Here is a 17,980-nt window from a genome sequence, read left to right on the forward strand (position 1 = left end):
TGTTATTATTAACCAACAACAGAAGAAGTTCACAAAGCAGATTAACAGAATACAATACAATATCTTTTTTTCTAGATGCAGAACTTGACGGAATAGAATTGTTAATCAGACTGTCTCTTCCACCACCTGGCATAAATAGAACGTTCCAGGAATCTTAGTCACCAGTCTCAAATGTAAAGCAAAGGCCAAATTCTCTATCTTTGGATAGTGCTGAATTTGGAATCAGGTACCCTACAATTTTATCTCCACATGTTCTCTATATTATCTTCTTTCTACCAGAAAACCATACCCTTTGTTCATAACAACACATTGGCATCTTTTTATCTCTCAAGACAGCAGTTCTTTCTCCAACTTCTAATAGTCCCAATGGTATGAACTGCAAACTCAATATGTTTTCGCAAATTATTATACTTTTTATTCAAGTTCTCCATTTAAATTCATTGATGTTTGATGATTGATCAATTGAATTTCTGTAACTGGGCTGTAGTTTTAATCTTTTACATGTACTTTAGCTCATTTCTTTAGTTATTTATTCTGTGAGAAACCATTATTTCTGTTGTAGGAAGGCGGGAAGGATCAGGCTGGTGCTAAAAAAAGGAGTATAGAAGTAGGGCCATGGGGAGGAAATGGAGGGAGCAGCTGGGATGATGGAAACTTCAGTGGTGTGAGAGAGATCAAAATTGTTTACGACCGTTGCATCGACTCTATCCGTGTGGTGTACGATAAGAACGGTAAGCCTTACACAGCTGAAAAGCATGGAGGTGTTGGAGGCAATCAAACAGCCGAGGTTTGCTCACTTCTAACTCTATTTGTCCCTCTGATTCCACCTTGCAGACAGTTTGTCATCATCATCTTCACTTCGAACTTTTCATTATGGTTCAGATTAAGCTACAATACCCCGAGGAATTCTTGATCAGTGTGAGCGGCCACTACTGTCCTGTAGTTTACGGGGGCAGCCCTGTGATCAGATCACTTACCTTTAAGAGCAACAAAAGAACCTATGGCCCTTACGGATTTGAAGAAGGAACCCCATTTACTTTCACAATGGATAGAGGGCTTGTGGTAGGTTTCAAAGGAAGGAGTGGTTGGTATCTTGATGCAATTGGATTACATTTCTCTAAGAAACAGTCAAGACTCCTTGAGAGGGTTCAGAAAAAGTTTCAGAAACTTGCAAGCACGGCCTTGAAATGATCTGCTACCGAGACTCAGAAAATCTGTTAGACTTGGCACAGAAAGCTTGTCTATGTATTATGAACGAATAATTGGAAGGTTGGTGAAAGCTGATGCATGGCATAAATGTTTAGTTCATACAGCTTGTAGTTTGGTTTTTAAGTTGTACCTTTAATACTACTTTTCTGAATAAACGGAGCATTATGCACAAAGCATGCTCAACTACAACTATGCATATAACTATTTGTCAATCCCAAAAATTGAAATCAAAGTACTTTCAAGTTGTGGAAAAGAAGACCTTGACGACAAATATCCCAACTCAATACAGTCTCAAACAACCAAGCACACAGTTGACATCAATATATATGATATTTAGAGAAGTGAGATTCGCTAGAGCTGAAGCCACATGAAAGATCTCTACGATAAACAAACATAGCGCATATAAAATTGGGAAAGCCAAATTCAGTTAAATTTACACAGATAATAAGTTCTTCCAGCTTTTAATATGATCCCAATGACCATGTATATAATCACACATCAAATACATTTTAACCTCTAGCCTTAAGCTCAGCAAGACGCCTTGACAGATCATCCTCATCAACTTTCTCCTGTTGCTTCGTTGGGACTGCATGAGTTGCTGGTTGTGGGAGCCCAACAGAGACCTCAAGGCCGTAATCGTCCGCCACTTGCTGCATCAAGCTGTTGACCTCCCCTTCCGGAGTAGACAGTGAGGTGGACCCTGCCATTGAGCTCTCCATGAACTCTGCCTGCACTTCCATGTTCACAAACTGCTTCTCAAATTGATCCATTGTCTCTGACATCTTCTGCAAATTACCTGCAAACAAGTAATAATTAGAACTATTACGTATAGCACCAACTATGAATCAAGCCAGTCATTCCAAGCATGAACAACCTGTAATATACTATCAAAACCAAACTCTTGCAATTGCACACCCAAAGAGTGAAACTGTCATATATTTGAAGAGTATTTTATCCATAAACAATCAATTTGGACAAAAGAATATTTCACATTGATGATTAGCCTTCTTTAACAACCCAAAAATTCGCAAGATCTACTCAATTGACTTGAATTCAAAGCTAGGGCCTCCACCAGACCCTCGATATTCAGGAAGCAAGAAACTAGTGACCTAAAAACTTTGTCAGAGCAAAAGACAGGTCCTAGCACTCAACTAACCTGTTTAAAAATCTTTTGTTACAAAGGCACCGCCCCCAACTCCTAGAACAAGCTTACCACAAATTACGACCCAAAACCCAGAAAACTATCACCCCAAAGGAAATGCGAAGTACTCAAAATCTTCTAGCAGGTTCAGCAACCCTTTAGCAAAATATTTGAAAAACTCACACTTTCCAGAGCCACTACAACCACCATGACTTCTTCCGCATGGTTCATACCATTAGCCATCCAAAGAACCCCAGGATTAAAATCAATTAGACGCACAAATAGTGACATTTACTCCAAATAAAAACAAAAATAAACCGAATAAACAAAAGAAAAAGTGTAACTTAGAATTAAATAAGAACCTTATTACCAACTAAATAAGAACTTTTTTTATTTTAAAAAAAAAAAAATTCACCGTAATTATGTAACCGGACAATATATTTTCGCAAACTAAGAGATACGAGTTTCTACCTAATTTTCAAACTATTCATTTTCGTTTTTTTTTTTCCTTCCCTTCTTTCTTTTTTCGGTCATACATTGTATATGATTTGGATTTTATAAAAAATAAAATAAAATCTTTTAACCTAATTTTAAAAGTAAAAAAAATCAAAAATCAAAATTTTACCCGTAGCAAGAGTTGATTCAAGCGATTTAACGATAGAAGCCATGGACTTATTAATATTGGTCATTTTGGCTTGGGTGTCGAGCCGAGCCACGACGGCGTCGAGCCGAGAAGCAAGCCGGAGATAGTTCATCTGCTCGGTGCGCTTACGGATGGCATTCTCAGCGTAGATTCTGGCGCCGTCCATGTTGCCTTTCTCAATGGCCTTTTTGACCTTCAATTTCTCTTCTTTCTCGGCTTTCTCGCACTTCTTCGACTGCCGTTGCAGAGACTTCGACGTGAATTTCAAGTCCATGATCTGATTCAACAGCTTATCCGTGTTCCCCATAATGGATTTGAGAATAAGAAAACTAGGGTTTCCGCGAAAGAGATTGCAATTTGGGGATTTTGAATCAAAATCTTTTCTCTGTCTGCGTCGTGTTGTGCTTCTGGATATCCGTTTTGTTTTGTTCTCTAAGGGAAAGATCTCCGCACCTTCCCTTCAGCTTTACCAAAATTATCCAGATACACTATATTTATAACTATTCCACATACCTCCCCTTTTGCTTGTTAAATTCTTTGAAATTAAAATTAATGGGGACATGGGGCAAAAAGACTCATAATAAAACTATTTCCCATGATTTTATTATCACGAATCCATGACATCTATTCATAATTTTGTTTTCACTCTTGTAAAATTTTCGGATTTTATAGGGTTCTTTCGGTGATTTCTAGAAACCTTATTGAAGAAATAAAATTTACGCATCTTTTAATGAGAGGCTAATTGTGGGCCTACTTTACCTTAGTCTTTGCTTGAATTCCTTCTTGGAGAAGAAAAAATGTTACAATTGGGCAACTTTTGCAGGGTTGTCAACATTTGGCAGCCTGTAAACTCTGACACGAATGAAATTGAATTCGATGGTTAACTTTACTTTCACCAAACTTTCACCAAATTCATCCCTCGTCAATTTTTTTTTTTACTTTATTGACCAAAAGAAGAAAGATCAATTAATAATTGGACAATACCATTCAAATTTTTGTGTCAGAAGTTGATTAAAAATATAACAAATGGCCAAATGATTATATTCCACTCAAGTTTAAATATGTTTCCAAAATCATACACATAAAATTTAAAAATTTTATTTATGATATAATTGTCGTTAAAATATTCTATTAGAGATAAATATAAAATCATTATTTTACTAATAATATTAAAAAATATAAAATTTATTATATTTTCTCTTTTAAGTTTTCAAAATTAATAATTTTATCCCTACTTAAAATTTTCTAATTTTGAAAAGTCATATTTTTTTCCTAAATTTTTTTTTCACTTCTCCTACAACCATCTCCGGTGCCAACAATCTTTCCTCTCCATCCTAAACTGTTGGTTGACGCATATACACAAATCTGAAACAGATCTTTTTATCAGAGATGAAGAGATTTGACGAAATCTAGGTAAAGAAATATGCAATCTTTTCGTCGAAGACGAAGAGATCCAGAGCTCAGATCACTTTTTAAGGGAGAGATCCAGATCTCTTCCTCGACAAAGAGATCTAAAATCTCTTCGTTATCGTCCTTTCTAGATTGTCGGAAAAAGTGGTTTGAGGGGAAAAAAAAATTCTAAGGTTTTGAGGAGAAAAATATAATTTAGTGAAATGTTAATTTTTAAAACTTATAAGAGAAAAGTATAATAAAATTTATATTTTTTAAATATTATTAATAAATTGATAATTTTACCTTTATTTCTAACAAAAAAATTTTAATCCTAATTGATTAATAAGTAAGACTTTGGATTTTTTAAAATTTGTAAATGTGACTTTGAAATCACATCTAAACTTGGGCGAGAAATAATCCTCTGGCCTAATCAAAATTTATATGAATATGATTCCCCCCAATATGGATGAGATGGAGACATTTGAGATCACAAAAGTTTATTTTCCTTTGTTTGGGGGTGTTTCGTACAAACAACAAGGATGCATCCTATTGGGAGCTCGACAGAAAACCAAACAGAACAAAGCTTACCGCAAAACGCAGCCTCAAATCTCCACGTGTGTCGCTTCTTAAAAGGACAGCATCCTATGTGTTACAAGACTCTCTCTCTCTTTTACTACAATGCAAGCTGAGCGACTAGTGTTCGGTTTCTTTTTTTCAGTTTGTGATCCTGAATTGATGTTTCTGATCCTAAACATGTTGTTTAATTTTGTTTTATGAGATTTTTTTTTGGTCGTGCCTTGAGAAACTTTGTTGCTGTTTTAGCATATTTGCGTTTCTTTGATAGTTAACAAGCTTTATTCGATCTAGATATAGATACCTCATTTGCCTATTTGAGTTGAAATTGGGAAACTCTTCTCGTTTTTTGAGCTATTTGGACAGTAAGTTTTTTCCTTCTTGTTTTGTTTGATTCGAAAGAGTGAGACCCCTTTGGCTGTTTTAACCAAAAATCATATCTTTTGTTAGCTACCTGCATTTGCATTTCAGCAAAATTTGTTTTTGATTCTGAATAGCGAGAGCAAATTTGGGTGGGAACAGGAACCTTTTGGCTACCTGAGCCGTTTCAGCAAGAAAGTCTTTGTCTTCATTGATATAATAGCCACTCGATCCTCTGTGCTGCTGTGGAGGATCTGTTTGATTTCTTTCCTCTTGGTGGTTGTGGTGTGAATTATCCTGGAAATGAATGGACATGGAGAGGAAGAGATTGTGTATGAGATAGGGGTGGTGGTACCAAAGAGCAATGCCATAGAAGGACAGGAGAGTCGTGATTGTGTTGAGATTCTTGAAGCTGAGTTCAGGAAAGTGGGGCTGATAGTTGATAGAGTTTCTGGAGTTTCAGATGAGTTTATCAAGGTTTGATTTCTTTTATTTTCTTTCTATTGTCTTTAAAAGTTTTCCTTTTTTGGATAAGGACATTCTTCTTTATGATAATACTATATTTTTTTTGCCATAAATGTTTGGGAATTATATTAAAACCTTTTAACTTGTTCCTTTTGTAAAGACAATTCCTTGCTTCATCCAGACTGGAAGTTTAATATTTTTTATCCTTTATTTTTTCGTGCAATAGTGTGTGTTTAGGAAGAATATCGGTTCATTAATTTTGGTTCAAAGGAGTCATGCCTGTAGAGTTTTCCCTTTTAAAATCTGTGGAGCTTCACATCAAAATGGAGCCATGAAAGAATGAGTGTGGGAGAAGCCAGACTTTTAACTAATTTGGTATTCCTCACCCAACTTGCTTGGGTGTAGTGACTAAGTCCTTTCCATGGAAAGAAATTTACTAAATATCTGACTAATTTATTATATAAATGTCTCAACTTAAAGCAAGTTGTTCATTTCTCTTAAGTTGTAACCTTACATTATTTTTGGATAGATATTCCAAAAAAGTGTTGAATTGTTGATGTTTGAAATTAAACTAATACAGGTGGTAATAATAAACGCACTTGGGGAAGTTTATTTCTTTGTCTTTTCTCTTTTTGGGGGCTTGAAACTAATATAATAATGTCATGCAGATGATCTGATTAATTTTCTTCTCTGTATCTTGCTCTATAGCTTTTGATACTCTCCTCCTTTGGAAAATTCTAAATTTTTCATGAGTTGAATTGCTAATTCATAACTATCTTCAGGTAGCAGCACCCCTGGAGACTTTGGGGAGGGCTGCAGCTGAGATGCAGATGTGGAAACCTACTCATATTGGCAATACTGCTTGCCATTTTATTTTATTAGGATTTCTATTGTTGCCCTATTTCATTGTCTAGTTTTCCTTGATGATTTGTTTTAATTTTCAGGAATGGATCTGCAATTTGAGTGGGAAGAGGTTGATGCTTTTGTGAAACAGCCCGATGGTTCATTGTTTAGTTGGTATGAACGTTTTCAGTGCTACCAACACTTATTATACGGGATTGTGAGTCTTTCCACCATTCTATTGTCCTTTTGATGGACTTTGTTTATCTTCCCAGATCATCAATTTGAATTTGTTTCCAGAAAATATAGCGCTTAATATAAATTTATGTGGCATCTCAATCATTTTGTGGTTCATTCAGATACATGCAAACTTAGTTATTCTTACTATGGTACGATACATATTGATCATGACTTTATCCTCTTAAGATCAAAAACATAAGAAGATGACTATCACTTTTTTTGGGGGGGGGGGGGGGGGGGGGGGGGGGGGGGGGGGGGTGGGGTGGTTTGTTCTCTTTATATGTGGTGTAAAACAATAGTTTGAATTCATTCAAACTAGTTAAATAGCTTTGAAATAAATTTTCTAATTGTATGTTTGGTTCACACATATAACTCCAGTTTTGTCCTTTTGTGCCTGTAATCTAATACTTGTACATGTAGCTAAATCAGTGTAGAAATACACTATTACTTATGTGCTTGAACATGTAACTAACTAGACAGTTTAAATTGGCAGGTAAGCAAGAGTGACTCAGGCATCATTTTAAATTTTGATGGTAAAGAATTCCGCTGGGAAGTTGGACAATCTTTACTGAAAAGGCTGGAATCCGAGGGCATCATTAAGCAAGTCTTTCCTTTGCACGGTAGGGCAAGTTAGTTTATTACCAAATTACATGTAGTCCTAGTGTCACCTGAACTCTGGAAGTAAGATAATTTTGATTTATAGATGAAACCAAGAGGAGGAAGCTCCTGAGAAGTTGGGCACTCAATTGGTGGGATTTGACTGAGCAACCAATTGATGAGATTTATTCATATTATGGGACAAAGGTGAGCATGATGCTGCACTTTGTTCATTGTCCCATCATGTCTAATTTATTGCATGACTGTCAATCATGATCATGCTATGCTGTTTAGATTGCAATCTATTTTGCATTTCTTGGAAAGTATACACAATGGATGTTCTTTCCAGCTGCATTTGGGCTTATCTTGCAAACTGTTGATTTTGGGTAAGTCTCACTATCTTTTCATATATGGTTTTAGGCGGTTAATGATTTTCATGTCAACGGCAGTACACTGAGCTTTTCATGTGTGGCGTTAATGTTTCTTTCAGATCGTTGCAGTTGTTAGTGCTGCCGGTGTTTTTCATAAGCATAATTTTATGGGCTGTTTTGTTTTTCCAGTTTTGGAAACGTAAAAACTATGCCCTTTTAGCTCGGTATGTTGGTTTACTGTGAATGTGGTTTTGCAATATATATATCTGTGCATAATTAGGCTCTCTTTATCTCTTTTTGAGCTTTAATTATATCATCTATAAGTATTCTTTACTCTTTCTGTGGATTTAAATTGTGTAGATGGCATATAAATTGTACAATTGGTGCCAGCCAAGGAAATAAACTGTTGGGCCTGGACCAATCTCCTCTGGAACTAATGGAAAAAATGGGGATGAATGAAAAACAAGAAAAGCAATTATACCAAAGATATGAATGGCTGGGATATCTCATGCGATTTAGAAATGATGCTATCATTATCCTGAGCATCATCTGCCTCCAGTTGCCATTTGAGTTGGCCTATGCTCATCTTTACGAAGTTATTGGATCTGACTTACTTAAGTAAGATTTTAGTTATGCTATTGTACATTCTTGTATATGTCAGCTTATGATCACTGCACTTTGTAAGCCACTGGCTTGGTATTATGTTCTATTATAATGTATATTGATTTAATATTGGTATTGGTATTATGTTCTATTGTAATATTTATCGATTTAATATATATTTGTAGTAATTCTTGTATATGTTTTTTCAAGAAACAGTTTGGTATCTTTACACTGTTTCTTATTTGTGGCTTTTCAGGTTTGGGTTGACTGGCATTTACCTTTTTTTCATTCAGTATTTTACACAATTTGGGGGTAAAATATCGGTCAAGCTCATCAAATATGAAAACAATGAAAATACAGAATATAGGGCTGACAGCTTGGTGTACAAAGTAATGAACAGTAAATAGTAAATCATATTTGTTTTCCCTTCAAATTTCCGGAAATTACATGTAGCTCACTTTATATTGCAGGTGTTTGGTCTTTATTTTATGCAGTCATATATAGGAATTTTCTATCATGCCCTTTTACATCGCAATTTTACTACTCTTCGTAAAGTCTTGATTCAGCGTCTTATGATCTCTGAGGTAGAAATTATATAATTGGTTTCTAAGTTTATTTTAGTTTTTTGGATTACTTATTCCTTGGATTTGAATTTATTTTGTAGGTTTTGGAAAATTTGTTGGAAAATTCTTTGCCGTATCTCAAGTACAGCTATAAAAAATACAGGACAATCAGGTAAGTATTTCCAATTATCTTGTTAGCGTGGAGTATAGGACGAATTTCTATTATACCCTCCATTTGAGTTTACAGATAATGGGTCAACTCTTTTTTCTGTATTTAGAAACAAGAAAAAACATGAGAAAGGATCATCAAGCGCAAAGATCTGTTTCACCACTAGGGTGGAGAAAGAGTACCTGAAACCTGCATATTCTGCAAGTATTGGTGACGAGGTAGAGGATGGTCTGTTTGATGGTAATGTGCCAGATTCTTGCCACTATCCAAAGATGGAATGATGCATCTTGAAACCAAATAAAAACTCAAAGCATATGATTTGCACTTTTTGTGACGCCCTTAACAGATCTCATATGAAAAAAGTCTAGGAGAGATGTTAGATATGTATAAACATTTCATATTACTTAGAGATGTTAAGACAAAAAGGGTTAAATAACATGTGAACTTCTAAGCTATCAAGACACATTTTGGATTGCAAAACCCAAAAATAGAATTGTGATGGATTATATGTCCAAAACGGACAATATATTAACAATAGGTAAGCTATTGGACTAGGGATATTATAAATAATATCAAAGTCGTTCCTCATGTCCTCCTGACGACGGTGAGACAAACCTTAGCAAGGATATTAAGTTTTGCAAAAGGGGTGAATGTAACAATCTTGAGATTTGCAAAACAAGAGTATGTACGCACACTCTACGTTGCTTGGGGATGCCTAGTCAAGACCTATTAAATAGCATGTGAGCTGTTAAGTTGTCAAAATGTGTTCTGATTACAAAGTTCAAAAACAAAACAGTGATGAATTATGTATTCAAAATAGACAATAACTTGACAATGGTCTAGGTTATTGGATTAGAGATGTTACAATTTGTATCATTTCAAACAATATTGTAGCATTAAACACTGTTTAATGCCTGCTTGATGATCTCGAATCTGATATGGTGTCATTCAATGTAATTTTGGTTGTCTCATTTCCATTTGGTTTTGAAGCCCACAGTTTAATATATTTATGCCTATCATGAATAAATAACTCAAATTGTGTGCAGATTTTCTGGAGTTGGCGTTGCAGTTTGGGATGATCATGATGTTTGCTTGTGTCTTTCCTCTGGCATTTGCCTTCACTGTGGTGGTATACCTTGTTTTTTCTTTAGTGGTATTTTTTTATTCAATTTCTGAATTCTTTTTTATGCCTTCTCAAACTCTTTAAAAGTTTTATTAAAAGCACAAGTTTGGCATGTAGAATAACATCATGGAAATTAGAACGGATGCGTTGAAGTTACTTTTTATGTTGAAACGACCGGTTCCTCGTGCTGCAACATCAATTGGAGCTTGGATAAACATATTTCAGGTCCTCAGTCCACCATTGCAGTTCTCTATGTCGATACTTCTATATCCGGTGTTTATTACTTAACCTTTTTTTCTACATCCCTGATTAACAGTTTCTGATAGTGATGTCAATTTGCACCAACTCCGCTCTTCTAGTGTGGTTATACGATGAGGAAGGGAAGTGGAAAGTGGAGCCAGGGCTTGCAGGAATTCTCATCATGGAACACATTCTCCTATTGATCAAATTTGGCTTTTCGCGTTTACTTCCTGAGGTAACTCCGTAGTCTGAGCCTTGGGCAAAATTTATCCAATTCACATTTATCTTAGTAGCTAAATAACAGATAGAAGATTTTCAAGCACTATAACTAAGGCCCGTTTTCTACTCAGGAGCCTGCTTGGGTTCGAGCGAATCGGGCGAAGAATGCTACTCATGCGCAGAATGTGTGTTCTAAACAGCTGTTGAGGAACATCTCCGGTGGAGAAAAAACATTGTATGGACAAAAGAAGATGGAGTGAAGATCAACATTTACAGGTATAGTCATTGACCAGAAGCTGATGCTGGAGAATTATGAATCTTGTATGACAGTGATGTATCTATTTTATAGAGGATTCTGTCTTGAGTTTCCTCATCTTCTTGTAAATTGAGTGTTTCCTCAAGGACATTTTAAATTATTTCTGCTGTAATTCATTCTGTGGCTTTTGGTATTTTGTTCTTCAGAAACTATGGTATCTGTAAGACCAAAATAATCCCAAAAATTACAAAATCCATATGAAAAGAGGACTGATATGAATTTTACAGTAATTGAGAATCATTCCTATATGAGCAAATTATACTGCATTTCAATTTAGTTTCAAATAGAAAGTTAAAAAGAAAAAATTAAATTTCCATTTAATCTTTACCAAATTTCTGAAAAAATAATAGAAATTGTTATGAACATCATGAAAAGATGAAATCAAAGAACTAACATGAAAAAATAAAATTTATTCATATGGAATAAAGATGAATATCTGTGTGTTAATAGTGAATCAATTTTTTTTATTTTTCTAGATAGCTGAAAAACATTAAAAAATCAGGTAGCCTGGAATCTAAAAAGATTGAAAACAGCCAAACAAAACAAAATCTCACAGTCGTAGCTCTTTTCTTTGTTACATTTTCATCTCATCTTTCAATTTATCTTCAATCTTCATCATAAAATTATTAACCAAATATGTACCTCAAACTTTAGGCTTAAAGAGTTATGCTCTGGGAGAGTTTTCACCTCCAGACTTACGACTACTTCTCGAGCTTCCGAATTTTCCACTGACTTGGCGGGCATAAGCAACAACAGCTTTGGCCCATCTCACAATCTTTGCTTTCAAGTCATTTGAGTCCACGTCTGTCAGGGATGAACCTCGAGGCTCTATAGATATCTCCCTGAAGGGGAAACGCCTGCGTTTTGAAGGTTTCCTCCCATCATCCTTTTTCACAGCCTCTTTCTTTCAAGAAAGAGGCTTCTTCACAGACATGGGAAATGGTTGATGCAGCAGCTTGTTTGAGAAACAAGAGATTTATATGGTTGGAAAAGTAAAAGTTGGGCAAGCAACACAATATTCTAGCTTTTCTCATATATCAGTTCTATTGACTTGACTTTTCAGGCTTTTTCTTCTCTTCACATTCTTGCATATTAATTAAAACAATATTCTAATATGGATAACAACTAAGACAGAAAATTTTAATATAGCTACGTCTACTAAAACAAAATAGAAAAATAGAATTAGAAAAGGCAAACAAAAATATCCCATTTAATCAAGAAATATACTGTTTTGTTTGCTCCTTCTAAATAATACCTAATCTTGACACCCTCTCTCTCTCTCTCTCTCTCTCTCTCTGCATGGCCGCCCATATGATAAGAAAAGGTCCATTATGTGTTTCTCATCAAAGAAAGAATTTTCAATTTGATTTCTCATTCCAACTGTGCGATTCAACTCTATTTCTGGTGAAATTGTATTTCTTTGATAACAAAAAAAATTATGTTGAATGACACTATTTAAATGTGCAAATGAGTATTATTATAATATGAGTTATTGTTTGATTAGCTTTTATAGATGGGTTAAAACCAATGTTTTTTAAATTAAATTAGTGATTAAATTAGTTGTTTTACTTAATTATAGTTTGATTATTTTAATTATTATAAGTTTATTAAATAATATCATCTATTTAACACATTTTTTAAACATAAATCATATAAAATTTATTATAAGCAATTTTATATAATTATCAAATACACTCAAACATATTTTCTTCTTTAAAACATAAATTTTTAAAGTGAAGAGATAGATTTTTACAATTTCTGAATATACTGAATGTAGAATTTCTGAGTCACCCTCTACCTTCTTAAATTTTTACAATTCTTGCACGAATTAGTCATTCGCATATTCTCTGCAACAACATTATTTGATCCCACCTTCCATTTAGATTATCATATATATGTACAAACTAATCCAGCCATCTTTGACAAGCTCATCTGCGCAATTACTCACCTCGAAATCATTGAAAAAGCCGAAAAAATAGATTGAAGATCCGGTTTTTTAACACGATCAACATAAATTATATATTCACAGCAGAATTGTATGATTGATCATCAACATCAACATTTATCCAGGCTTATAATCGTCTTCCCGGCGAGACCCTTCAGTACTAGTTCTAGAGCTGCCAAATTTTCCACTAACTTGACGAGCATATGCAACCACAGCTTTAGCCCATCTCTTGATCTTTGCCTTCAGTTCGTTCGAATCCATTTCTGCCAGGGACGAACCTGTCGGCATTGTTATCTCATTGAAGGAGAAACAGTTGTCGAAGCGTCCTCGTTTTGAAGCTGCATGATCTTTCCGCAGGGAGGGGGATTTCCTTTCAGGTTTCTTCACAGCTTCAATGTTGTTGTCGTCTACAGGGAGAGTTTTCTTGATAGACATGGCTTCTGCTGCTGAATTTCTTGTAGCATCTATTTATACATATAAAAATTATAGTATAATACATTTATAATGGTATTGGAGAAGTGAAGTTTGGAGGATTAAGTAACATAAAAACATTAATAAATTCTTCTTATGCGTGTAGCAGTGTAGTTTCATTGACCTGACTTTTTCAAAATCTCATTTTTATCATATTCTCTAATTGTTTTTCTTTAAATTTTATCTTTATGACTGTATTCGAAAACTGTTTTTTAAAATAATCAGCCAATTGCACGTTTTGATTGTCAACAATGTTTTCATTGAAGAACACATTACAACTACAAGTCAAAATGTTGACTTTTTTCTTTCACTTTTTAGATTGGTAGATGAAGCATCAAGCTTTCTGCATATGATTGGATTTAAAAGAAGTTTCTTGGAGACTTTCAACAATCTTCTTGCTCACCAAGTTATTAGACATTTGAGCTTCAGCTTTTTCAACTTTCTCGAATGCAATCGAATCCAAACATAGATGTTCAATTTGATAATTTCTTTATGTGGGGAATTTTCAGGTTTTTTAATGTAGTTCGATTACTTAGCAAATAAGCACAGGAGTCAATAATTTAATTGTGTCAAGTTACAGAACTCTTTTAAAATAAAATGTCCTCTCTCTCTCTCTCTCTCTTCGGTTGTAATATTATATTGAAATTACTGTAGGCAAATGGGACATTAGTCAATAATTTGATTGTGTCAAGTTGATTTCCATTTGAAGAAATCTGAGACTCATTTATCTGCCAGACGATTTACCTTTCTTGATCTACACCCTGCAAACTGAAAAATAAAAGCACCTTCCTGACATTGTCCTACCTAGCTTTGTCTTCGGATTGGATTGGTTCTAATTTGACGCAGCCCATTGTGTCACAAGCCATGACCAATCAAAAGGCGAACCTTGTTGACCGTGTTGGTTCATTACAAAATCAAAACCCGAGTCGCTTTTTTATAATTTTTATAAATATCAAAAGTCCAATAAATCTTTCCCACGAACCTCCATTGGTGACCCACCTTTTAAAAAGGGCCTTAACACAAACCACAATTTCGTAAGCCAGTGCCATCTACGCTAGGCATTATTAGCTTTAGGCCAACAAGGGCCATTGCTAGATCTAACTCTACCTTTATTATCCAAAGCACGTAAAAAGATATCAATAATGTACTTCTCCTATAACCTTTTTTTTATGTGTGCAAGAGTGCTTTGTCACTATTCCAAAGCAATTTTTGCAATGTCTTATAAGTGCTTCGAAAAGGAGTATTTCTTGAGTACTAACTTACAAAATGACTACAGAAAGTTTTTTTGCATACTTTTCAAGTGCACTATTGTTTTGTTTGATAATATGCATTGCAAAAAGTGTGCAAGTGATCTTGCAATAAAAATGAAAATAAGCATCCAAAAAACTCATGATTTTTTTAACTCTTAGGATATAAAAGCATCCAAGAAAAAAAAAAAAAAGAACAATTTTGAGTGCCCTGAACAAAGTAAATCAAGCACCTAGCATTTTCACTTCCGACTGCAGATCTTAACAGCTTGTCTATTTCTCTTCTTGACACCAGATTTTGCAACCTTCAGGCTCCTATGCACAACGCTCAACCTTGCAAGGGCTGCATTCTTCAGATCCCGTCTGTAGTAGTTATCTGAAACCTGCAATATGTGAAACACCATGAGGATGTAAGTCGAAATATTACTGTTAAAAAATGCAAATCATGATGATATGAAGTACTTTGGATAATCAAATTGTTCAAGTATAAACAGCTCTTAGATATAAAGGAAATAAATTGTGTGACAAAGGAACTGGGTTGAAGTGGAAGAGGGAAATCAAACGTTAGTGCTATATGAGAAAGTAACAGGGTTGAAACAGAGAATAAGACCAAAAATTTAGATCAAGGGCACAAATAAACAACAGGAAAGCTGCAATAGCAAGAATATGCAAACAGCTAGTTCATTGACTTTAGTGACAAAACTACAAGGAGCATGATAAATAAACATAAAACCAACATACGATAAAACCTCACACACTCATATAAAACCTAGTAGAAATCACTAATAAAATACAAACAAAACAAAAATCAGTGCTAGTAAACACTGGGAGCTCAGAAGCCAAGCGTAACTTGTGTATTTCACGGAAGAAACCATAAGTTAGGTTTCTTCTTACAAGTTGGTGCTTCATCACTGCAAGAATGGGGAGAGAGAAAGAAGTGAAAAACAAATAAAGATTCAAAATCCAAATTAAACTGTCACTATTACTTTGAGACAAACAAGAAAATCAAGAGAACATGAAATTTGCATCCACAAGAGATGGATAAATGAAATCCTTCTCAACATATTCAACTTCCTGTGTAACTAAAATCTGAAAGACATTTGACCACAAGACCATACAGCAATTCTTGCACAATGAACAACAAAAGACATGAGAACCATATATATTGATAAAAAGATTTGTAAATTACCTGGTTTACTACAGCCTTTGCCATCCTGCGGAATTCTTTTTTCAGGATAGATTTTTGAAGCAAAGCAGCAGGTTTATTCTGCTTCTTGGTCTTTGTTGTTGCAAGCACCACAGATTGGTCTTTCCCAGGTTGAATTGTCACTGTTTTCTTGTTTGCCAACCCTAAAATCATAGTCCAGAATTCAGTTATAAGACCTCAAATAGCCTAGTGTACCAAGCTCAAAAATTGATGATTAGTAAACACAACTGAGAGTTTCTGCAATACTTAAAAGCTATAATTAAAATTATCAATTGCCCCTTGAGTAAAACCTGTAAAAGAAATTAAAATATTGTTTTTCCTGTCTCTTTCTTACAAAGTGTTGCTTTAAAAATTAACTTCCCTTTAAACTTTTTGCTACATGGAGCTCCACATTAAGAACAAAATATGCACAAAAAGTTCATCATGGATTCACAAGTCAATTTCTTCAGCAACCATAGTTCAATTCTAAGATATGCAAAATTATAATTATTTAATCCAAACATCATTTCACATAAACCAAACATAAAAAACTAAAACAGTTAAAGAACTTCTGGTTCTCTTTCCATTTCAATTCTTTAGCTTTACTTTATCTGCTAAATCTTTCCCCCCTCTCACATAAGAAAACATCAATCAACCAAATAGTAAACTACTCTACAAAAAATCATCAACCAAACACCACCCACTTGCCTACTTAAACATTTTTACACCACTTCTACATAAACCCAACCATAAACAATACTAAAGCAATAAACCTTTTTTTTTTTTCTCCACATCCTCAACCTCTATTTCTCCCAAGAACCAAACACTAGCATATATAAACCTTATAGTATAGAAAATTACTGAAAATATGAATAAAAAAACTTTTTTCATCATTTCCACGCAAGACCAGAAAAAAAGGCAATCCCCTTCTTCACCTTTTTAACATCAGCATTTCTTAACAACCAAACACAAACGTATACAAAACCTAATATTAACAGAAACAAACGTGAACATATGAATAATATTCATACCAGACTTTAAAATTTTAATAATTTTCGCCATTGCCACAAAAACCCAGACCAAAAAAAAAAAAAAATTAACATTGCCCTTTCCCAATTTCTTAACTTCAACATTTTTTTCAGAAAATCGAACACAAACGTGCATTAAACCTTCTAATTGGAGAAAGAAAAATAATACCAGAGTGCTTGAAAGAGTTAACATTGTAAAGATTATTGGCCTCTTTACTGAACTGAACACTGGCAGTTCCTCTTCCAAACTCTTTGACCAAAAAACAGTTGTTATTTTTCACTATTTCCCATATCAATGACCCTGGAACTGTCGTCATCTTCTCAAACTCGGATGCAGCCCAACACACCAGATCTCCTAATATCACGAACCCACATGCAAAAGTCAGATACAAACCTTAGAAAAACAATGAAACAACCAAATGTATATAAGAGTGAGGAAGAAAGAGTTAAGACCTATTAGAGTTTAGATTTGGTTAGGCCGGGGCTCCACTGAAAGAAAGAGTAGCAAGCTTTGCGCTTTACAGTTAAACTGAAACCCTAATCCTGTTTTATATTTTGCTTTTTTTATTGGCCAAATAACTATTTCTCACCCAAGGTTGGATACCAACCCAACTTTTTAGATTTGATAATTAATTACCGTCCATCATCTCTAATTGCTAGCTTTCTCTCTTCCGTCTTCTCCCTTTCTTTCAACTACTTTCCCCTCTCTGTCTAACTATCTTCAACGGAGATAAATAATCCAAGCATATTAAACTTTGACAAATGGATAAAAATTACACTTATCTAATATTTTTCTTTTTTCAGTGTTTGCCAGGGGAGAATGCCCTATGCTTACAGTGTTTATTTGAGTACTGAGATGTTCTCATAATTTTTTAAAAAAAATTGAACACTATTTTTTTATATATTCTTTAATATTTGTTCATGCATCCATAAAAATCTCATGGCAAGTCAAGTTAGAGGGAAAACAGAACTCTTAAAATTTTCATTCATATTAACAGATTTTATAATACAGAAAAAGAAACTCATGAAAAAAATCATA

General features: G+C 34.4%; 4 protein-coding genes, 1 long non-coding RNA gene and 1 other non-coding gene across 10 annotated transcripts; 2 read left to right on the forward strand and 4 right to left on the reverse strand.

Moving 5' to 3' along the window:
• Positions 1 to 216: 216 nt before the first annotated feature.
• LOC123211958 (jacalin-related lectin 19-like) lies at positions 217 to 1,401 on the forward strand. Its single transcript, XM_044630945.1, has 3 exons — positions 217 to 369; positions 563 to 787; positions 883 to 1,401. Exons 1-3 carry the CDS (start codon positions 250 to 252, stop codon positions 1,189 to 1,191), a joined length of 654 nt encoding a protein of 217 aa, XP_044486880.1. The 5' UTR covers positions 217 to 249; the 3' UTR covers positions 1,192 to 1,401.
• A 119-nt stretch (positions 1,402 to 1,520) lies between these two features.
• On the reverse strand, positions 1,521 to 3,513 carry LOC123211959 (ESCRT-related protein CHMP1B). The gene is made up of 2 exons (XM_044630946.1): positions 2,976 to 3,513; positions 1,521 to 2,005 (listed from the first exon to the last, which is right to left on the reverse strand). The coding sequence occupies exons 1-2, from the start codon at positions 3,298 to 3,300 to the stop codon at positions 1,719 to 1,721; spliced, it is 612 nt and encodes a 203-aa protein (XP_044486881.1). The 5' UTR covers positions 3,301 to 3,513; the 3' UTR covers positions 1,521 to 1,718.
• A 1,405-nt stretch (positions 3,514 to 4,918) lies between these two features.
• LOC123210399 (anoctamin-like protein At1g73020) lies at positions 4,919 to 11,197 on the forward strand. Of its 4 annotated transcripts, XM_044628733.1 has the most exons (17): positions 4,919 to 5,323; positions 5,481 to 5,795; positions 6,566 to 6,635; positions 6,728 to 6,843; positions 7,357 to 7,483; positions 7,567 to 7,667; positions 7,755 to 7,846; positions 7,951 to 8,055; positions 8,192 to 8,449; positions 8,691 to 8,823; positions 8,905 to 9,018; positions 9,099 to 9,169; positions 9,276 to 9,406; positions 10,213 to 10,319; positions 10,407 to 10,514; positions 10,606 to 10,764; positions 10,880 to 11,197. In XM_044628733.1, exons 2-17 carry the CDS (start codon positions 5,622 to 5,624, stop codon positions 11,006 to 11,008), a joined length of 1,995 nt encoding a protein of 664 aa, XP_044484668.1. In that variant the 5' UTR covers positions 4,919 to 5,323; positions 5,481 to 5,621; the 3' UTR covers positions 11,009 to 11,197. The 4 variants fall into 4 exon arrangements, with proteins under 4 accessions (XP_044484668.1, XP_044484667.1, XP_044484669.1 ...); XM_044628732.1 differs by having other exon boundaries at positions 4,919 to 5,795; XM_044628734.1 differs by having other exon boundaries at positions 4,921 to 5,795; positions 10,213 to 10,295.
• LOC123210401 lies at positions 11,001 to 12,325 on the reverse strand. Its single transcript, XR_006501259.1, has 2 exons — positions 11,707 to 12,325; positions 11,001 to 11,222 (listed from the first exon to the last, which is right to left on the reverse strand). It is a non-coding gene; the product is annotated as an uncharacterized LOC123210401 (long non-coding RNA).
• Positions 12,326 to 14,747: 2,422 nt separating this feature from the next.
• On the reverse strand, positions 14,748 to 17,730 carry LOC123211779 (60S ribosomal protein L28-1-like). 2 transcript variants are annotated; one of them, XM_044630668.1, is made up of 4 exons: positions 17,579 to 17,730; positions 17,111 to 17,296; positions 15,917 to 16,077; positions 14,748 to 15,110 (listed from the first exon to the last, which is right to left on the reverse strand). In XM_044630668.1, the coding sequence occupies exons 1-4, from the start codon at positions 17,586 to 17,588 to the stop codon at positions 14,970 to 14,972; spliced, it is 498 nt and encodes a 165-aa protein (XP_044486603.1). In that variant the 5' UTR covers positions 17,589 to 17,730; the 3' UTR covers positions 14,748 to 14,969. The 2 variants fall into 2 exon arrangements, with proteins under 2 accessions (XP_044486603.1, XP_044486604.1); XM_044630669.1 differs by having other exon boundaries at positions 17,395 to 17,714.
• Positions 15,555 to 15,645, reverse strand: LOC123212624. Its single transcript, XR_006501583.1, has one exon. It is a non-coding gene; the product is annotated as a small nucleolar RNA R24 (small nucleolar RNA).
• Positions 17,731 to 17,980: the final 250 nt, after the last annotated feature.

The sequence above is a fragment of the Mangifera indica genome, chromosome 3 (genome assembly GCF_011075055.1).
Source record: "Mangifera indica cultivar Alphonso chromosome 3, CATAS_Mindica_2.1, whole genome shotgun sequence".
NCBI lineage: Eukaryota > Viridiplantae > Streptophyta > Magnoliopsida > Sapindales > Anacardiaceae > Mangifera > Mangifera indica.